The sequence below is a fragment of the Delphinapterus leucas genome, chromosome 6 (assembly GCF_059928025.1).
Source record: "Delphinapterus leucas isolate spDelLeu-1000000601 "Yukka" chromosome 6, BTC_Dleu_Yukka2, whole genome shotgun sequence".
Lineage (NCBI taxonomy): Eukaryota > Metazoa > Chordata > Mammalia > Artiodactyla > Monodontidae > Delphinapterus > Delphinapterus leucas.
In genome coordinates this window covers 38762721-38783552 of record NC_143134.1, presented here as the reverse complement: position 1 = coordinate 38783552, position 20832 = coordinate 38762721, and the positions used below count along the sequence as shown (strand labels likewise).

General features: G+C 51.2%; 1 protein-coding gene across 10 annotated transcripts in view; it reads left to right on the top strand.

Moving 5' to 3' along the window:
- The window catches only part of AOPEP (aminopeptidase O (putative)), a 390564-nt gene that overhangs the window by 346286 nt on the left and 23446 nt on the right, over window positions 1-20832 (top strand). For 2 of the 10 annotated variants that reach the window (XM_089913031.1, XM_089913024.1), the window contains 3 exons: window positions 6315-6401; window positions 8272-8416; window positions 9619-11640. In XM_089913031.1, the coding sequence (XP_089769157.1) occupies window positions 6315-6401; window positions 8272-8412 (228 nt within the window). In that variant the 3' untranslated portion in view covers window positions 8413-8416; window positions 9619-11640. The other 8 variants (XM_089913028.1, XM_089913029.1, XR_016393524.1 and 5 more) reach the window with 7 other exon arrangements.

Below are 20832 nucleotides of genomic sequence, written 5' to 3'. Positions count from 1 at the left end.
TGCAGCGCGTCTGCTCAGCCTCTGTGACTCCACTTACTCTTCAGGCAGTTAGGCTTCTGTGAGACCCTGCTTTGCAGACTCCACCTCGAAGGAACCCAGTCCCCCACACCCCCCAACCAAGGGAGTTTAGTGTTTAAGATGTGTTCTACCAGACTGATTTAAACTGCTTGAATAACCCACGTATGTTTTTCTCCCTAATATGTCTTTATATGTACTGGAATTACAGATTACATTTTTATTAAAAGAAGAATTATGTTTAAGGAAAGTGTGAAAACTCCTTTGGAAAATTAGTCCATAAGATAATAAGCAGCTTGTGGGGGAGCATTCTCATGTAAGAATTATTTCTTTGAAGTAGCTTCATGGAGAACACACTAAAATTGAAGACAAAAAAAAAAAAGAAACGAGATAAAAGGTATAAAAAGAGCATTGAGAATTGTAAAGTGTTAATGAACACAGGGTCTGGGGTGTATAGTGATTTGCAGAGGAAGCGTCTGGTCAGCGAGGGAGATTGGGAGTGACCTGGTGGAGGGGATTATTCTTCTTAAAGTTCGCACTTCCTCAGTGTTGGATCCCCTACCCACAAGTGGCGCCTTGCATTCATGCTGGGCTGTAGGCCAAGAGGTGCTCTGTTTCCGAACGAATGCCAGAGCAGGTTTTTCGGCACAGAGGAGTGCAGTCCACGGAGGAAAGCAAAGTCCCCACATTCAAGAACACCCTAGATTTCCTGGCAGAATGGGCAGAAGCTCGCCGGAGCCAGCTGGGGAGGGCCTCCCAGCTCTGTGTTCTCTGGCGGCGTGCTGGTGGATTTGGGGGGTTAGCACATCACTCGGGCAGCCTAAGGCGTGGGCTTCCTTTGCAGATCAAGGGTCAGCAGACTAGAGCTGCCCTTGTGATACAAGGGCAAATGGGGTGAGAAGCCATAAATGCTCACTGTGTATAGCCCTTGACAGAAAAAATTGGCACCCCCTTGTTCTAGAGTTTAATAGGAGTTGGTTCTGGATGCATTAAAATTCTCAGATTGAAGAGATTGGGGGGCCTGGTCTTTTAGCAGTTTTTCTTTCCTTTTCCAGGAGGGAACAATTAATAAATGAGAGGTACGTGTGGTTATATCACAGAGGTGCCCAGTGGATCGTGGGACTTGTCCCTGAATCTGAGCTGTGGTTTGACCCTACAAGGCAGGTCCCGCTTTTCCAGCACTGCTGGAAGTCAGAGAGGCCGGCCAGAAGTCGTTCAGTTTGCCTGGGCCTCTTGGGTAGTGATAACGTTCTTGAAATGGTAGAAGTGCCATGTGCTTGGAGCTGATGCTGGGGCAAGGCTGTCTTTACAGATGGGTTTGGAAAATTCCCAGGCGCCTGGCCCCTGGGTATACTTCCCCGAGGGTGGATGGTAAGTACCAGCTCGCCCAGGCCTCGAGGAGGCCCCTCCCTGAAGGAGGCCCTGCTTCCTCTGCGGTTCCCGGTTCCCGCTGGCGCTGGTGTCTCAGAGTCCTGAGGCTAGGCGCAGGGCGGGCCGGCTCTTCTTCCTCGGCTGTGTTGTCCCATCCTCTCCCTCCCACTTCCCACTCCCTGCCAGTGCCTTCCCTCCTCAACACCCACCTGACAGGCACCTTGCTCCTTTGGTTTTCACCAGTTAACTTTTCCTTGGAGTTGATACTATCAAGTTTTTATAAATTCAAGAAATAGAACTTTTGAAGTGGAAATGAAAGCCAGAAACATGCTACACCTGCTAAGAAGACAAGCACTTACTGTGTGGGAGTCACAATCCTAACGCTTGCTGCAGCGACCTGGGGCAGTTCCCACAGCAGCCCAGGGGCAGAGGCTCTTCTAGCCCCCGCCCTGGGGAGACAGCTCTGGATCAGGACCCAGTGGGTCATGAAATCAGTTTAGTAGGTTGCCAGCCAGCATAAGGAAAGAAGCACAGTAACTGTCAGCCATTGCATATAGTGAGGGAAAGTGTTAAAAAAGAAACTTTTGTTTCGATGTGTGTGTGTGTGCGCGCGCACATACACATGTATACGTATCACGTGCAAAATATGTTTTGTATACCCAGGACACATGTCTGCTCAGGTCTCCCAGGTGGCTCGGGCCTGTTACCACCGATACACTCCATCCTCCCGGTGGAGTCCCTGCTGTGGGTCGGGGGTCCCCCATCCTGGAGCAGTTACAGTTACATGAATTATAGGAGGGTTTGAATGTCCTATCACCAAACGTGGGTCTGACATGAATGGGCTTCTGCAGGCTTACCCTTCCTTCTTCCTGCCCCCAATTCTGAGACCCTCCCATGTGCACCCAGCCCCAAAGAACCATTGCATTAGTGGGCACTCCTGGGAGAGCATTGATATCTGCGTGCTCCTCACCCTCTGTTCATGGAGGCTTTGGAAACCTGGAAACTTCTGGAATTCATTTCCAAAGGTGTAAATTAGCACTGCCAATTTAAAACCTACCCGTGCACTGAGGGAACCACCCATATCATTTTTCTGTTCAATGTCCCTTAAGCAGAACACTTTGAAAAGTGTTCGAATTAGTCCAACTAATTTTTGTTGAACCAGAGTATAATGGGTGCACACCTGTGTGTGCACATCTTCATCGTGGCAAGAGTCAGGGACCCACGTTCCCTTTTTTCGTCATCATCATCCCCCCTCATTCCTGTGCCAGGGACTCTGCTAAATGCTTTGCTTGTGTTATGGAACCTTCAGCGTGGTGTGGGTGGTGGATGTGCTCCTGTCCTGGCAGGAGGTGGGCCAGACCATCTGCTGAAGACTTTTCCTCACTGAAGACTCAGTGAGGAAAAGATGGGCACGTGCTCCAGAGGCAAGGCTTCCAGTGCCCTGCGACACCACACACTCTGGGGCAGCTGGAACGAGGGTGCTGTGCTCCGGGTCCTCCGACCCTGCTGTTCGCCGCCACGGGCAGCTCCGCCTCTTCCCACTCCTGAAACGTCCCTTTTCTGATTTTCTCGAGATTTCTCATTCTTTTTCTGCCCGCTCCCCCTTCCCTCGCCCTTGCCCCTTACCTGTCTGTGGCGTGACCGCGTTGCTGGAATTCAGGGCTGAGGTTTGCTGGCTCGAGGCTTTCAGGTGATGCCTAGCATGAGTTTGGAATGACTTTATGAATCTGAGTCACCGTTGAAAAAGTCATTAAATTTTTTTTCTTTCTCTTGAGACACTGCAGAATAATGTGAATATTCAAAGTGTAAGTATTGATTGGTTTTAGCGTAATGTATACACTCGTGAAACGCTGACGCTAAATGAACGGAGTCAAGAGTCCATAGACGCTTGTGGAAGGCCTGCCGGGCCCAGGTGTTCCCACAGATGTATTTATGTGGTGGTGTTTGTTTACTTTTCACCTCACTGAGGAAGTTAAAAGACAAGGTGACCACTACCACCATTAACTAATTAATTAATTAGAAAATAAAGAAGAGCAGATCTGCAGAACAGACAGCTTTCTTCTTAGAGACCTGCCTCTGCTTCTGAATTCTCTGATGCTCCCCAGCACCGGGAACTTCACTTTCCTCCATTATTAACAGAGGAAGGAGCCAGATACAAGTGTGGTGACCTCTGTCAGGAATTGTTTTTTTTTTTTAAGTTTCTCAGTGATCTGGAGAAAGGAGGTATTCCATCAGTGCCCACCGTGGAGATATTGCCGGGAGAAATTGTGACAAATGTCACTTTGCTGCCAGCTTTTCGGGAAGAGCCCCGTTCCAGGTGTGACAAGTGGCCTTGCGAATTGTGGGTCCTGGACAGTTTAGAGGATAAAAGATAAGAATTTTCTTTGTTTCTCAAAGAAATGCGAAGAGAAGTAAAAACCCTGGGCACAAGCAAGAGATATCTGTTGGGCCTTCAGCCTCACACATCTGTGATGTCTTTTAAACATCCTGTCATTGAAAATTTGAATTATGTTTAATTCTTTTTTAATGAAAAGGCTTGTTGTTTTTTCTGCTCTTTGTGGGGTGGAGAGAGGGGTTGGTCTGTATTTCCTGGATGCCATGTTAGCCTTCAGGGGTCAGAAGACTAGATCTCTTATTAATTGTGACAACTGACTATTTTTAACAGTAAGAGAAGTGGAAATGCTGACTTCATATTGGTTGTGAAAGAGTCTCTTTCACTCAGCTCAGCTCCTGGATCTTCTTCCAGTCGTTGTAGTGGGACCGACCCTGCCTTTTGCCCCTCTGTGGACCTTATCCTACTAGGAAACAGACCCTAATTTATGCTTTGTTATTTCTGTATGTGTAAATAAGATGAAGGAGAGCACAGGGAGAAAAACAATGGGAGGCCAATAATACCTCCGTTCTCAAAATCAGGCCTAAAAAATATAGTGTCCCCAAGTTTTGGAGTGATAAACAACTGTCCTTGTCAAAGGCTTGGTGTGATCAGGTTGCAAAATCTAAGCCGTTAGATCACTGTCAGGCTGACAAGAGTTCTCTTATACTTGTCTCTCCTAAAAGCTGGTACAGCTGTCCCCCTGTGCAGTGGTGAGAAGTGAGAGCAGGTGGCCCCAGTCCCCTGACTCTCATGCCGCATGGCGGACATCCCACCGGGCCACACTGACTTGCCGGGGCCTTCTCCTTTCACAGAGCTCGCAAACAAAAAGACACAGCACATCCACTGGTGCGTGGATGGGACTGGTGGTTTCTGTGAGTTGGGACAGAAACGAGAAATGGAGGCATCCAAGGGCCCCATTTGGGTTCTGTCCAGTGCTCAGCCTTTGGTACTCAAACCAAAGCACGAGAGCGGGGATTTGGTTGTTCTGGTAACTTCTTCTCTGGTTGGTGCAGTATCTGAGCTCTGTTCAATTGTTCTTCTGCTCCAGATATTTTAAGGGCTACCCTTTCCCTTTTATGGTGTTAATTTCTATTGGCTATATAGGAAAGAGAACATTTTGTTGAAGGTAGAAAGATTTCCAAGACCTGTCCAGCCCAACCTGCTTCCCTTTTGCTGTGATGATCCAAGGCTATTAGCTCATTTCCATGTGCCTCTGAAATTCCTTCATGAATGTAAAAAGTTTGTCGGCATCCTTTTCTTGGAAGTTCAAAGGGCCTGGCTGCCTGTAAGCAAAGGGCCCACCACCAGAACCCCCTCATGTCTGAGTGCACTGTAGCTTAGGGGAAGGATTCTTCCCAAAAGATTTTTTCTTTACTTCATTCCTAATTGTTTGTGTGTAAATCCATTTATGGTGGATTAAAGAAGAGATCCGGCCATCAGTGGGTAATGATATAATTTACAGGGGCCCCAGCCAGAATGTTGAAATTGCTTACATTCTACTATTGCCACAAATGGATTACTATAAAGGGTCTCCCTCTTTCAAAGGCAGTAAAAACAAAGAGTGATGGAAGGAGGCTTTTTCATTTTTTAAATGCACATAATCACTTCCATGTATGGCTAGTGTTGAACCAATAATGGAATATAAAATGGTGGACTGCTCACCGGATTTAATTGCGAGGGCTTTAATGCAGTAGAAAACGGCCCAGGACTGAATTCTTAAACCAAATGTAGGTAGCATCTCCACGTAAAGAATGTGTCTGTAGTGCCTAGAGATGGGGGGTGGTGCGAGACTGCCTCTTAACCGCAGACGCAGCCAGTGCTGGGATCCAGCTCCCCTATTGTCTGTAGGGTTTGGGGGAGGGTTTCCTGGCAAATTCCTGCTTGTAAACCTTGTGTCACGTATCTTTACTAAAGGGCACCCACATTTAGCTTGTCTGTTTTCAGTAGGTCGTGCAGACCTGCAGCACACACTCGTGGGCACGTGGCAGGATCTGCCCGCATCAGGGTGGGCTGCTCCCCTTCCTTCCCCTCCGGCAGGCACCCTGAGCTCCTCAGAGGGAGCGCTTTGCCTCTCAGGAATGTGGAGAGCAGTGTCTCCCTCCTTTTACTGTGTTTATTGTTGCAATCACCAGCACTGAACCAAATCGGTTATTGCAGGAAATTAAGTAGTTGTGGTTTATAAAGGAAACCTTCGTTGACAGCATCCTGCAGGGCAGAGCACCAGCCTGGCTGCCTGGGGATGTGTGTTTAATTTCCCAGTTACGTTTTGCATTTACCTATTATCTTGCAAAATTGTCTTTAAAAACATCAAAATACCTAAGTGAAACATGCAGCGTCTTCCCCTAAAGTTGACTGGCAGCCCTCCTCATGAAGGAACCTCATGGTTCCTTCCTTCGTAAAAGAAATGAAATTAAAATGAAATTTAAAAGCGTCAACAACGTTAATATACTTCAGAGAGTAACTTTTTCTAACAGGAAAAGCTCTCCATCATTAAACTTGTTAGGCCAAGGAAACCTACCAGTTTTTTGCTTACTGGATCTTCTCCTTTCTTAAGGTTCGCCATCGATGGTGTGAACTTGTTGTTAAGCACAAATACACAGAAGCGTACAGAAACGTGGAGAGGTTCCTTCAGGAGGATCAGGTAAGTTTCAATTTTCGGCAGGTGGGGATTCTACAAATGCGGTCCCCTGACTATGCAGTAGACGTAACACGGGCACCCAAGTTGTCGACATCTCTATTTAAATAACAAATATTTAAACATTTCTCAAGGATTTTAAAGAGTTGTTAGGTGCTTACCTACCAGACTTTTGAGCTGATTTTTTTCCTCTGTCTTTGTATCCCATTGAATCATGTCCCTTAGAAGCTCCCTTGGTTTGACGTAACTGTGGCCCACTGCCGTTACCAAATGAAGCATGGGCAGACCTTGTGAGCTTTCTTCATCTTTGAACCTCAGATTCATTAGGTCAGGGTTGTGGCTTAGTGATGCCATGGTGTGTACCTGTGCCTTCAGTGGCCCTCACTTAAAGTATGTATGAAGATTAGACTGGGAGAGCCCCAGCTGGCTGGGACAGTCTGGTCTGTATCTGCACGTGCCACACCAAGTGGAACCCTGTGCTGAGATTCCTTCCCGTGAGAACTTTCCTCACTGTTCACCAGGGAAGGCGATCACCTTGCAAGGAGCCCACAGGAAGCACGTGCGTGCACGAACCCGTTGGAAGATGTTTTCCTTGCCGCCTCTGCTGGGCCGCAGCCTATGGGGGTCAGCACCCCGCCACACTGTGTCCCCCAGCGTGGCTGTCCATGGTGGTGCATGTGCCGTGGCTTCTGTCGGCTGCGGGAAGTTGGCTGCAGCTCGTTCCTGTTGGCGTGACCAGTGCATGCCTCTGAGTGAGCTTTCTGCCGGGCGCTGTGGGCTGCCAGAATGGAGCCATGTTTTGGTTGGGGTGGAGAGTTGGGGTAGGGGCAACAAAGGGACTTTTGAGAGGGCCTGAGTACAGGGGGCAGCCAGCAAGTGAGGGCTCGTTATTCCCGCAAAGAAAAATACACGACTTTGTACCAGAAGAAATGTCACATTTGCACAGTGAAGCAAGAGGTGTTTGGAAACAGAGAGGGGAGTATAAGGACAAAATGTAAGAGCAACTTAAGGCCTGTTCTGAAAACCAAAATTAACTGCAGTATATTTGGAACCATGATCTTTGCCAAATAAGGATTACCGTCAGCTTTTTCAGGAAAGAATTTTTGAACCCCTAACCACCGAGTTTTCATTTTTGCGCTGTATTTGAGATCCTTCTTTTAATTTGCTCCAGGAGAACGTAATCTGTAGCATAACTAAGCTTAGAACAAGAGAGAAGGCGGAACCAAGTGGATCTTTTGGTTTTCCAGAACATAACTGGCTGTTTTTAAAACTGTAGGAAAAATGCAGATGTGAGTCATTGTTCTCGAAACAGAAGAGCCAGTGTTTGCCGCGGTAGTGGGGCCCGTTGAAGGGAGCTGGCAGGCTGGGCTGGAGCAACAGGCATCTTACAGGGCGGCCCGATGGCTCTCCCCACCCATGGCGCCATGTGACGGGGTGGTCTTCGTTCCCCAGCTGCGCTAGGCACACACTTTCCTAGGAAGATGGCCTGTGTCTGTGTGACATACACACGGCGCCTCGGGTGCTTCTTTCAGCTGCGGGGGTTTCCACGGGGGTCAGTCACCACGGGAGCCTCCCTGTCCTCAGCAGCCATCACTAGAGAAATGCTCGCCGTGTCGTCAGTTCAACCACCGGGGTCTGTCGGCGGAACTGGTAGCCAAGCATTCCTTGGGGGTTGCAGCGAGAAGAACAAGAAAGAGAAGGGGATCGAAAACTGCAGGCTCCTGAAGCACAGCTATTCAGCCGTCTGTCTTTTCTAGGGTCTTTGTAACTTCCAGACCAGCAAGTCCGTGCGGAACAAGCACAGACTGTGCACTCAAGCGCGTGGGGACACGTGATTGCCTTTTCTTCAGCTCTCTGGCCTCTGTGCCCTCCACAGGCCATGGGCATCTACCTCTACGGGGAGCTGATGGTGAGTGAGGATGCCCGGCAGCAGCATCTCGCCCGCAGGTGCTTCGAGCTGAGCAAGGAGCAGATGGACAGATCCTCAGCCGAGGTGGTGGCCGAGATGTTATATTAAAGAGGTGAGTCTCTCTCTTTCCTTTCTCATTGCTCGGCTCTGAGATTCCTCTTAGGAGCTAAGTAAGCCAGTAAGCCAGGTGGTGAGCTGAGGGCAGCTTCCCTTAGGGTGCAGGGGCACCTCGTCTGGCCGAGCGGCCACTGGAAAGCCCGTGCCGCCCACCCCGGCGGAACATTCTTCCTCGGCGCCGTTTTGGCCACTTCCGGTTTTGTTATTTGTGGGGAGGGAATTCGCAGGAGAACATCCTGAGCTGGTTAGAAGGTGCGCTGGAGAGCCTCGTGTAACCGTGAGCCGCGTCTTCAAGGGGAAGGCTGACGCGGGGGTGTGTGGTGGGCTCCCCACACCTTGAGCTGTGAGCAGCCGTGTGAGAACTTGCGGTCCCTCGGGCCGTCCCCGCCTGGTGGGCGAGGCTGGCAGGTCCTTCCTCCCCGGTGTCCTGAATTTCTCCACATTGCGTGTCTGCTGGCAGGCGGGCAGGTTACCTCGAGTGGGAGTCCTAAATATTTAAACTGCTTCCTCTCTTAAATGTGCTTGGCACTGACCTGTTACGTTCACGTTTTAGCAGTATTTAACTGTGGATTTCTGCATTCTAAAAGTGATTTAGCAATGGTACATAAAGTTTTGTAAGTAGAACTGTGGGATTATAAGTGTTTTGTTTTTTTTTTGGTCTACCGTCATTTCTCTGACTCTCTGGTTTGCTTTAAGGTTTTACATGATATTATAGGGTATGTCTAATTTTGTGTTTTTTAAAAACAGCATCAAATTTCAAGCATTTTTCATGTAATATAGCTTCTCTATAATTTTAATGGATATTTAATATTTTATGTTGATATTCTTAACCTATTGTGGGCTATTTAGTTTGCTTCTAATGTTTTGCTCTTATAAAAACCATTTCTGTCTAATATGTTTAACTGTCCTATTTATCTGAAAGAACTCTAATACTAAAGAGAGAAAGGTTTTCTAAAGTCCGGTTCTGTTCTTCCAGAAGAGTCAAGGAGCCATGCTGGCCAGGAAAGGAAGTATTGGGAATAATTGCCGCGATTGTGTATCTCGTAGCAGAGCAGCCACGTGCAGGCTTCCCCAGAGCTCCCCTGTGGCAGCTTCGGAGCCTGTTCAACGACGGGCCAGTTTAAAACACCGAACAGTTACACAGTTAGGTGTTGCCAACCTCATATAGTAATCAGTATAAATCGTATTTCTCTTCAGATTTTTAATTTCACGGAGAGTTTGTGTTTCTTGAAGTGTGTGAAACTACAGTGGTGCAGACTATGCCTTTGATGTTCCCTGGGTTCCAAATTGTGGAGAAACCACCGCGGGCTACACAGCTTTGGCATTTCTTCATTGTGATGTTTTTTGCCCCAAGCAGGCAAAGGAGTAGTCCCGGTCACAAGCCTGCTCTTTTCTCACCGCCCCTCTGTCCCTGCCCTTCTGGATGAACACAGGGTCATGTGCACACCCTTTCCCCCTGCTACCCCAGAACAGCTGGTCAGTGCATTTTTCATTTCATCTTCCAAAGCTGCACTGGCATTTGTATGGTCATCTGTGAGTCCTTTGATTTTTAAAAATTATACCCCTAGGACGCCCAGTAAACGAATAGTGAACAGAAATAAAACCCATTTGGTAGTGTAGCAGGCCTGGAGGTGGTGCTGTCACCTTGTGCCCGAGGAAGCTGGTGCGTGCGATGTGGGCAGCCCTGCGGCGCTGCCCCCAAGTGCCCTGGCTGCTTGGGTTCCTGGCATGCTGATTTGTGACTTAAGATTAAAATCACATTGCCAGGGATTACCACGCAACCACGACCCTGACTGCTCCTGCAGAAGCCATAGTTACTCTCTCTCTGCAGTTCGGGGAACAGATACATCTCATAGCTCCTCTCTGGAAACAGAAGAAGCCAACAGCCTTGGAAGATGCTCTCCAGCCCTTTCATTATGCCCAGCCGACGACCTCTCTGACGAGGTGCAGAGCTTAGCTGATTGGTGAACAGTGACTGGTTTCCGCTTTGTTCACAGTGGCTAAGTTCTGCACCTGAAGAGAAGGTGAGATGGGGACAGTTAAGTTGGAGCTGCCGGGGCAGAGGCCGCTGCTGAGCGGTCAGCTCGGGGACCGAGCACGATTCTGGAGGATGAGAGCCTGCCTGGCCCCAACGATGATGCACTTTGTCTTGTTACGAATGCAAGGAACATACCAAAAGTCCACGGAAATATAAATCCGCTAATTAGACATCGGTGTCTGAAAGTTCAAATGTATTGAAAGCTGCAAAATTATTCTTTTAAAAATCTGAAACCCAGTGAATCACGAAAGTCGAGTAAGACCACGTCAGCAGTCGATGGCGTGTGAGTAGAGCTGGGTACTTTCAAAGGAGACTCCCTGTTGTGATTTCCGAGCACGGTGAACTCTCTCTTGTATTTGCAGTCCAGGTTTCTGTGTCTTCTGCAGCCGCCCGCGGGACGAGGCCGAGCAAGCTCCCAGCTGAGGCACTGCTTCTCCGGGCTGTCAATTGGACCCGCCCTCCGGTGCCTACTGAGCTGATATCAGTTCTCATTTTACACACTGGCTCAGTTCAGCAGGAACAGGAGTCGAGCCCTAGAGCAAAGCCTTCCTGTCTGTGAGTGCCCGGAGGCTCGGGAGCTGGGGCTGCAGCCGCACGAAGACAGGCCCGAGCGTCCGCAGCAGAGCTGACCGGCGGCGGAGGCCCCTGCGTATGTGCCCTGTGTGTGGGTGTTGCTAGAGCTCTGCTGACATGACAGGAACGAACTTCCACCCATTGGCGCCACGCCTGCCACGCAGGCAGTGCATACCTCTGTCACGGTGTAGGACGGCCCGAAAGCAGTCGGAGTGAGTGCGGGGCTGAAACAGGCTGCCTTTCTAGTATCTGTCCTGTGAACGGAGCCCAAGTTATAGCTGCCGGCTTTCACAGCCCTGTGTGAGCAAAGCGAATGGCACATGGTGCAGCTGTAAAGCCCCTCTCGGGGCTGTGAGATGTGCCCTGGCCTCCTCCTGTCCTCCGCTCACGGCCCTCTCTCCAGAGCCGAGAGCAAAGGCACACACAAAGGTACTCGTTTACAAGAATTCCTCCGTTGTGACTGGGCAGTAAATTTTATTGCTGTTTCCTTTGCAGGAAAGATCACAGTGAGATTCTTTTTCATGCATCTACTCGTAGCCCCGGTGGGACCAGGATCACATTGACCCTGGACATCAAAGGAAGGATTATGGGGCTGCTAAAGCCATCAGCCGACAGCAGTGTGCACACCGTGGGGCGACCTTCCCAGAGGCCGTGGCCCTCACAGTGGAGCCCGTGTCAAAGGCACATCCTTGTAAACGGTCTCCACAGGGCTGTGTGATGCCTTTGTGCCCACCCTGGTTGTGCCACCTCAAGATCCTGAATCTGAATTGAGTCTCCCCTGTGAGTTCAATGCAGTTTTCACACAAAGATGGAAGATACCTGAGGCCCGTCGGAAGACCTGCTGAACCTCCTCCATCCGTCCCTCAGCATGTGGATGTTTGTTTCTGTGCTTCCAGAAGGTCAGGGTTTCTGCGTACTGGGACCACCTCTGCGGGATTACTTTGATTGATAGGTCCTGTATTTAGATTTTCCAAAATTTTAGTACCTTTTGGTAGAAGTACAGGATAACACTCGAAGATGTATTAATAATAAAATGTAATGGATTCGTTTTTTTTTCTTCCTGTTTGCTTCCTAATTTAATACTGTTTTTGAAAAGGAAAAAAAAAAAAACAACGTGGAAGAAGAGGGTAGTCTCCTCCTTCTGGTGTCATTCTTTTCTCACCTTACTGGTTTTCTCTGTAGTTTTCAAGGTGGTGTTGCTATTCCTGGGAGGACAGTGGGCCCCCTGCTCCTGATGGAGGCACCATCGGGCACCATGGGGTCTGTGGTGATGTTGCCTCTTTTCCCACAAATGTTTGAAGTTAAAAAAAAAAAAAAAATTAAGCTTCTCAGGACTGTCCAAAGGGAAGGATGGCTTTAAAACGCTCCAGAAGCCACAGTGGTTGGTGCAGTCACGTGATGGCGTGAGGCTGAGCAGAGCGGGAGTGAACTGACCCGCCTGCAGGGGCTGCGCTCGCGGGGCCGCGGACCCGCCGGTGGGGGGACGTGCGGCTCCACACAGCCCTTCGTTAGGAGCTCCTGACCTTCAGTGTTACTTAACAGTGACCGTCATTCCGGAAGGGTTCCTATGGGTTGGTTCTTTGCTGTTACGTGTGCTCTGCCTATGGTTGTATGTGCTTTGTTCACCATGTTGGTGGAAGAATAAAAATTCGGTTTTTAAATATGAAGAAATGTCAGGACGCTGTTCTCTGTGAAGCCTTCGAATAAATGACTCTTTCTTCCTCTGGTCGGCATGAGTCTGGTCCTTTGTGCAGCGGAGCAGGAAGCCCGGGCACAGCCTGCTGCTCTGTGCACCACAGGGGCTGCGGGTGACCAACCAGCCTGGTGGTTTGCTTTGGTCTTGTTTTTCCGAAAAGTTAAAGCCACGCTTTGTCATCTTTAGAAACTGCTGAGGCAGAGGTGAGCGGCCGCGTGAGTGGCTTCGCGCTAAGACGATTGGTCCCCTGGCCCCGTGGCCGGGGGTCCCGCGCTGGATCCGAGCTCGGGTCCGGCCCGCAGGCGGCCGGTCCTGGAGGGGCCGTCAGGACCCGAGCGCCGCCTCATCGGCTGTGGGTAGCTTGCCTTCCCACCTGCAGGCTGGTGCTCTTGCAGGCGGGGCTGTGCCTATGGTGAGGGAGGGGCGAGCGGCCTCCCTCCAGCTTCACCCCGCACCTGCTCCGTCCAGGCTCCGGGACTCCTGGGGCCGGTTCTCCGAGCTGGTCCTCCGTACCTCCCGCTAGGGCTGCGGAGAGCGTGCTGTGGAGGAGCCTGAGGCCAGGGCCTGGCAGGCGCTGCCGGGTTCCAGAGTGGCCACCAGTCAGTCAGAAGACAGGTGTGTAAAGCTAGCACTCTGCATTCTTACACGATTCATTTGTTTTGAAAAAAGTTTCACGTGGGTGATGGGCAGGTTCCCCAGGGCCCGTCATAGAACTTAGGTGGCTTTATCAGCACGACCCGGGCACCTCCCGAGGGATGCCTCAGTCCAGGGCGGGTGTTTGCCGAGGGGCCAGGAGCCCCGGGGACACCTGCCCTCTCCAAGTTCCCCCTGTGGGTCAGGCCTGCACAGTGCTATCCCCAAGGTCATATACTAAGCGACAGGTGGGATTTCAGTGTGTCCACCTGGCTCGGGACTCTCCTCCCCCGAGTCCCTTTCAGGGTGTAGACTGTCTCTTCAGTAATAAACTCCTCAGGGATTCCTGGCCTTGTCCTTCAGCCAGAAGAGACTTGAGATACCTGCACTCCTCACCCAGTTTGCTATGAGGGGGGCCTGGCTGGGGCCCAGGGAGCACATCAACTTGAATCTGGAACAGTTATGTCCCCGCGGGGAAGTCTGGCACTTACTTTCTCAGGGGCACAACTTCTGATCTTTGCTGCCCCAGGAAGTATACCTTTCCAGCCTCAGTGTTCCCCCTGTCACGTTCCCAGGGTGAGCGGACGGGACGGCATGAGCTCTGCCCTCCAGGCCGAGTAGAGGAAGCCAGTCTGGTCACGAACAAGGTGATGCCTCCATCCGGAGCGGGGACCAGAGCACAGGAGGCGCCCAGCGTGAGCTTCCGTTGGTGCCCTGGTCTGGTGGAAGCGAGGAAGCCCCAGCCCGTGCCCCTTCTGCCGTTGCGTACGTCGGGCTCCGGACCGCCGGCGGCATTCCTGGCCGGCAGGGGCCAGTCGTGGGAGAGGACGGCTTGCTCTTTCAGCGCCACGGTCGGTCCAGAGCTGTTGGTGGGGTAACTCGGCCTGGTTCGCGGGCTTGTGAAACCCGGGTGAGAAGAGGAGATCTTGTTCCCTGAGCGAGTTAAGGGGTTAATTGCCAAGCGACTGTCCTCTCCCCGGAGAGCAAAGGACTCCACAAATGGAGATGCTCCCCTACCCGTCCCCACGTGCCTGGTTGTCGGGACCCGAGATCGGGGAGGAGATGGGAAAGAAGTCAAGAGAAGGGGTTCAGGTCTCTCTCTTGGCCTCTATTTTAGGATTAAAGGGTTTCAGGCACTTAGCTTTATTGGAATTTCACGTCAAAACACCGAAATTACAGTCTCCATCCCAAACGAGGTACAGAGATGTCGTGTTAGGCAGAACCCAGTGCCCCAGTGGCAGCAACCAGAAATAGCAAACCTCATCCCTAACGTTAACCCATCGCTTTCAAATGAAGACCTCTAAAAGGTTTCAGGCAGGTATTCCCAGTGCATTCTGGGTTTCCTGCAACTGGCCTGACTGCACGGACACTCAGCAAAGCCCCAAGCAGTGCCTTGGAGGCGGCTAGGCTGCCGTGCAGAGCAGTCTGCTCGCAAAGGGTTGCCTCGGCCACAGCCGGCCTCACCAAAGGCAGCAGTAACCCCCCAGACAGCTGGAAAGCAAAAGCTGAGTGACTCATCAAGGGCTAGTTGTTTTAGAGCGTGATGCTCTTGGTCAGCCACCTCCTCATTCTGTGGATGGAGCCGGCTGGATGGGAGGGTGAGGCGTGTGAGAAGGAATCTGCCCAGAACTTCTGCACGGCCGACCTGCCCTGCAAGTAAGCACAGTGTCCCACCATCTCCTGCCAAACAGAACTCCGGGTGTCCCAAGCCTGTGGCCTCCCTGGGGCGGCAGGCCGGCCACACCCCATTCCTGAGAAGTCAGCGAGGGAGATGCTCCCCCTGGCACTTGGCCACCAGGTTACAAGTGCCAGCAGGTGACAGGGCTTTGCTAGATGATTCTTTACAGCATCCCTTCCCCAGGGCACCTTGGACTGGACCACCTCAGGGTGCAGAGAGAGGGTGGGGAGCCCTCTGTGCAGGGCCCAGCCACGGCAAAGACTCTATACAAGTTGCCAGGACAGTGGTGAGCCCAGGCCTAGACCTCCCGGAGCCGCCTCAGTCCAAGGAGGGCTGGAGCACTGGGGGTCTAAAGCCCAAGGGACCTGGGCGTTTAAAGGGCTGCCTGGACCTCCCAGGGCGGTGCCCAGAGGCCAAGCTCAGTGAGGAGAGCTCTTAACCCCCCAGGCCACTGTCCCCCTCGCCCTCCCTGGCTGGGTCCTGGGGGTTTACAAGGTGGAAGGGAGGAGAAGCTGGTTGGGGCCATTCACGGGCAAGGTTTTATAGGTCTTTTCCCATCCTTTGGTGCTGTCTGGGAGATTGATTGGCTAATGAGGTATTTCTGTTCCAGTCTGATGACTAGAGAGGGTGTGAGAAAAAAAGAGGGAGGAGGCTGTCAGCCAAGCCTGGGGGGCGGAAGGAAGTTACCATAAAACTACAAACGTTCCCAGTGGTTCCCAGGACTAGCACAGTCTGCTGAGAGAGCCTCCTGCCTGGATGGTGGGTGGGCATCCGGGCACCCTGGCATCGGAGCATCAGAGCAGAGGCAGACCCGGCCCTGGTGGGAGGACCAGCCAGAGGAGCCCGCTCTTGGGGGCTGGGCCTGAGAAAGGGGGCTGGTGACGGCACCAGAACCCCGCGCTGGTCTGCGTGTGCGTGTCTGGAACGCGAGTGAGTGCAGAAATGCAGATAAAGACCTCTCTGACCACACGTTTTCCCTGGTCCAGACACAGCTCCCATAAAACCAATCGGCCCTGCCAAGTGTCGTTTGAGATGAAACGAGTTCAGGGATTTGGCTTCTCAGCCCCAAGGACCGAAATGGGACGAACTGCTCCAAAGACCTGTCCGCGGCCTCCTGTGTCACCCGCCTAGGCCCCCAGCCTTTTCTGGCTGCTCACCACCGCCCGGGCGGCTGAGGGGGGCCGGCTGGGGCTCCCTCGCAGGATGCCCACCTTGGGGGGCAGAGCTCTGCCCCGCCGGGGAGCCTTGCGCCTGCTTCCCAAACAGCTCCTCTGTGGCTTTGTCTGGGAAGCAGAGGGGACTGGGCACACGTTGCGGCTTCTGTTTTCTTAAGCCTTCTTCATGCTCTTTCTGCCTGTAATTTCCTCCAGCTCCGGCCTTTGGGGATGGTTCCACCACTGAAAACCTGGCCCAGAAGGTGTTCTTACCTGTGGGGTGGAGGAGGTGCTGAAACTGCCTGCCGTTGGGCCCTAACTACACTGCCTGGAGTCCCAAGGTCGGAAAGTTCATTTCCGCGCTGATAGGCTGTCCTTGTCACGTGAGGTCTGGCAGGACAGGCCTTGGAAGCAGAAGCGTGTGTCCTAAGACTGGTGAGGACGTTCTTGGTAAGATTAGAAAGGCAGGAGTGATGCCTCCGGTTTTCACGTTCTGACTGCAAGATTTAAGTCTCCCAGGACTTTGACATCAGTTACGTCTAAGGAGGGAGGCTCAAGACTGTGAATTATGGGGATAAATCAGCGATTAGATAGGAACCAATTTTAGAGTTTGCCGATGAGACAGTACAGGTACAATGGTGCCCTTATGTTGGGTTGTAAAGAAAAGACGTAAGGGAAAGGAATTGTAGCTTTATGATTTTATCTGCTTTAATAAATTAAATGATAATGTTGCGGGAGACAGAACTGCAGAAGTTGTGGCTTCGGCGCAGCTGGGGGTGGAGAAGGCGTTTTGTAGAGCAAGAGAGTGATTATTAGTGATGGCAGAAGCTGGGCAGATGGACAGATTGACATCAGGGGAGTTGGGTCACGGCCCACAGACTGCCCCAACTGGGGGGACCAAAGCCCCGGTCCTCAGGCCACCCTCCCTCTAGGTCGGGGTACCTCTTCTTTTTCCAGAAAACTCTCTGTCCAATACTAGAACATAAGTCCTATAAATAGGCTGTAAAGGTGCCACCGTGCTGGTGGCAGAGCAGGGGCGCCAGTGCAGGGGTCTTCTTTCTGAGTTATGGGTGGGGATGGAGGCCTCCTTTCCTCTGCAGCGTCATTTAACAGTGAGTCTCTCTTGGAACAGACAAATACAAATCTTCCTTCACACACTGATGATTATAAATTCTTTTTGCACACATCACAGATATAAACAGTATATCAACAAACAGTGCGCGCTGCCCCACCTCGTCCTGCCCCTCCTCCAAGGCCACCGCTGGGAGGAGAGTGGCGGCAGAGACTGAGGCGGTGCCGCGGCACACGTGCGTGCCCGGCTTACGCACACGCGCGGCCGGGTGTACACCGCTCTTTCAGTGGCTCCATTGTCTGGACATCACACAGCTCAAGAGGCAGTGGTCACAGTCTCCTTAGGTCCTTTTGTTCAGATCCCAGCCCTGCTAGCTGTCACCTGTGTAACCTCTCTGGGCTTTGGTTTCCTCATCTATAAACCATGGACAACTTCGTCAGGTGGTTGTGAGAATTAATTAATTTATGCAAAACCCCGATAACAGGACCTGGCATCAGCTATAAAGGTATGTGTTACCCTTTGATTGTTGGTTTACTTTATTCGACCAGCCCTCTACTGATGAACCTGTGAGCTGTTTCCAGTGGGCAGCGATGTGAAGCTGCACTGCGATAAAGCCCTGGGCATTTTGCATATGCCCGGGCACCAGTGTGTCTGTGGGATAATTTCTAGACTTGCTCATGGTGGGTCCACGCAACCTGAAGTGGGGGAAGGCAGCTCTGAAGAACTGGCTTTTTGTTACTAGATAAAAGGATATATAGTTTTTAAATTTTTTATTCAATGCTCTACCGTGGTAACACATACATAAAATTTACCATTTTAACCAGTTTCAAGTGTACAGTTCAGGGGCATTAGGTACATTCACATTGTTCTGTGGCCATCACCACCATCCATCCATCTCCAGAACTTTTTTATCACCCCAAAGTGAGACTCTCAGCTGTTAAACAACCTGGAAGAGAATGGAATTCTCTCCTGCAGCCCATGGCACCTGTACGGTAACAGAATTACCATATGATCCAGCAATTCTACTTCCAGATGTATCCCCAAAATAACTGAAAGCAGAGACTCAGAGAGGTATTGGTCCACCGATGTTCATAGCAGTATTATTCACAATAGCCAAAAGGTAGAAATGTCCACCGTCCTATTTTCTGTCTTTCCAAATTTGACGGTTCTAGGTACCTCATACGAGCGAAATCATACGATGGTGTCTTTTTTTGTCTGACTTATTTCATGTAGCAAAATATCCTCAAGGTTCATCCCTGTTGTAGCGTGTGTCAGAACTTCATTGTTTTTTAAGGGTGACTAATATTCCATTGTATGGATATGCCACATTTTGCTTATCCACTCACCTGTCGATGGACAGTTCTTTCCACGCCTGCTGTGGGGTCTGGGTTTGCATCTTGCATATAAAGCGTTCCCTTTCTGGCCTGAGGGCTGAAAACAGGATTCTTGGATTCTGCCTCAGGCCCCTTCCCCCGCTCCTGTGGAGAAGGACCCTCTCCTCCCCACAAAGGATTAAGAAGTCTTCTTGGAAGCAGTGACCCAAAGGCTTTGAACTTGCAGACCCCAGGCAGTGGGGAGGGGGAGGCCAGGGGCTGAAATCAGGGTTTAATGTGAAAGTCTGCCAACCACAGGTGAGCAAGAAATTCTTAATGAAATACAAGCACATTCTTTCTTCATTTTGGGAGTAGGAAAGTCTTGATTTTATAAACTAATTTTGTACTTATCTGAGTAATAGACTGTCTTCTCAGCAGCCTTCCAACCACCCTCATCCCTCCTCTTTTTCCAAGCAGAACTGCTAGTTTTCTCTGGAGAAAACCCACAGCCCCAGAGAGGAAACCTCCAGATACTTTGGTAAAGAAAGAGGGCTAGGCATTTTTGTGTGTGTTTATTATTATCTAAGAAGTAGAGCTCCAACATGATTTCTCAGCACCATCTTTCCCTGTTGATGGAAATGCCTTTACCATGTATTAAATCCCTGTATGGACTAATTCAACAAATATTGGGCACCTGTTGTATGCCTGGAACTGTTCCAGGCACTTGTATTGGGGACGGTCAAGTATATAAGTAGACCACGTGGGGTCTAGAAGGTGTTATGTGTTAGGGACGAAAGCTGAGGGGTGGAGAGTGGGGTGCCACTGGAGACGGGGGCGTCAGGCCATACGGAGGTGGCGACGTGAGCAGGTGAGGGATGGCTGTGCATGTCTGGGGAAGGTGTGTGTGCAGGACAGCGCATGCAAAGGCCCTGGGCCCCTGTGGCTGGAACAGGTGGGTGTGTGAAGGGGTCACAGAGAATATTAGGTGGTGAAGTCAGAGAGTAAAAGGGGGCCCATACTGTGTAGGGCCTTGAAAGCCATTTTAAGAGTGTTGAGTTTTACTGAATGAAGACGGGAGTTTTTGTCGTGCTCTGATCAGGGGTGTGGCATGATGGCACCAGCAAGGGATCGCTGAGATGCTGCAGAGGGGCCAGGGCGGCAGCGGGGAGAGCAGGCAGATGCTGGTGTCTGCGAGGAGGGCAAGGAACGGTCCGATCCAGCGACGTCCTAGTGACTCAGACGTGGGGGTGAGAGAGGAGTGAAAAATAACTACAGAATTGGGCCTGAGACCCTGGAAAGACAGGACGGCCATCGACTGACTTCGGAAGACCGTGGTTTGGGGTCAGGGGGTGGGTGGCATCAGCTTTGGACCTGTTAGTTTGACATGGTCACCTGACCTCCCAGTGGAAACAGCCACTGGGCTGTAGGTATTCAGGTCTGCGGTCCGGGGAGGGTGCGGCCCCTCTGCACAGAGGTGGCTCGTGGAAAGCCCAGCAGAGTGAGGGTACACATGGTGGGGGCCCGTGTGCACCCGCCAGGCCGAGGTCAGGGGTTGAGCAGGGCCCAGCCCCCTCAGGCTGAGGGGAAGCCCTGGAATATTCCACCAGCCAGAGGAAGCTGTCAGGGAGGATGGAGACCCAGTGGGTCAGGTACTGCCCAGGCTGGTGCAGGAGGCCTGAGAATGGTTGGCTGGAGCCCCAAGGAGGGCCCTCGTCATAGTGAGTCGAGCTTTAGAATTTGTGCGTACTCTTCATTATACTCCATCACACTTCACTTTCAGGATTTTCCTGGCTGTTCTTGAACGTTTACTTTTCCATATGAATTTTGGAGTCAGATCATCTAGTTCTCCTATTAGAATTCTATTAAGTCTAATTTATATCTCTAAGACAGCTACTGTTTCTATTCAGGATATCTTTCCAGAAGGAAAGAACCACCAGTTAGCAGTGGTTCTCAACTTGGCAATGTCTGGACAAAAGTTTCGATCGTCGCTCCTAGGCTGGCACCTAGCTCAGAGAGGGTGGGATCAAGCCGCCGCCACAGAGACTTACCCGGTCCCCAGGGTAGTAGCGCCACACTGGAGAAGCCTAGCCTCAAATGCCTGCACGCTGGCTTTCTGCTAAGGGCCCTCGTCTTCCTTTTCTTACTGAGTAGAGTATCGGGCTGCTGCATGGCACTCATCCTTCTGCAGTGCTCGAGAAGAGTAGACAATATGTAGTGTTGTGGACGTTTTTAATTCTCTTCCGCCGCCCAGGCT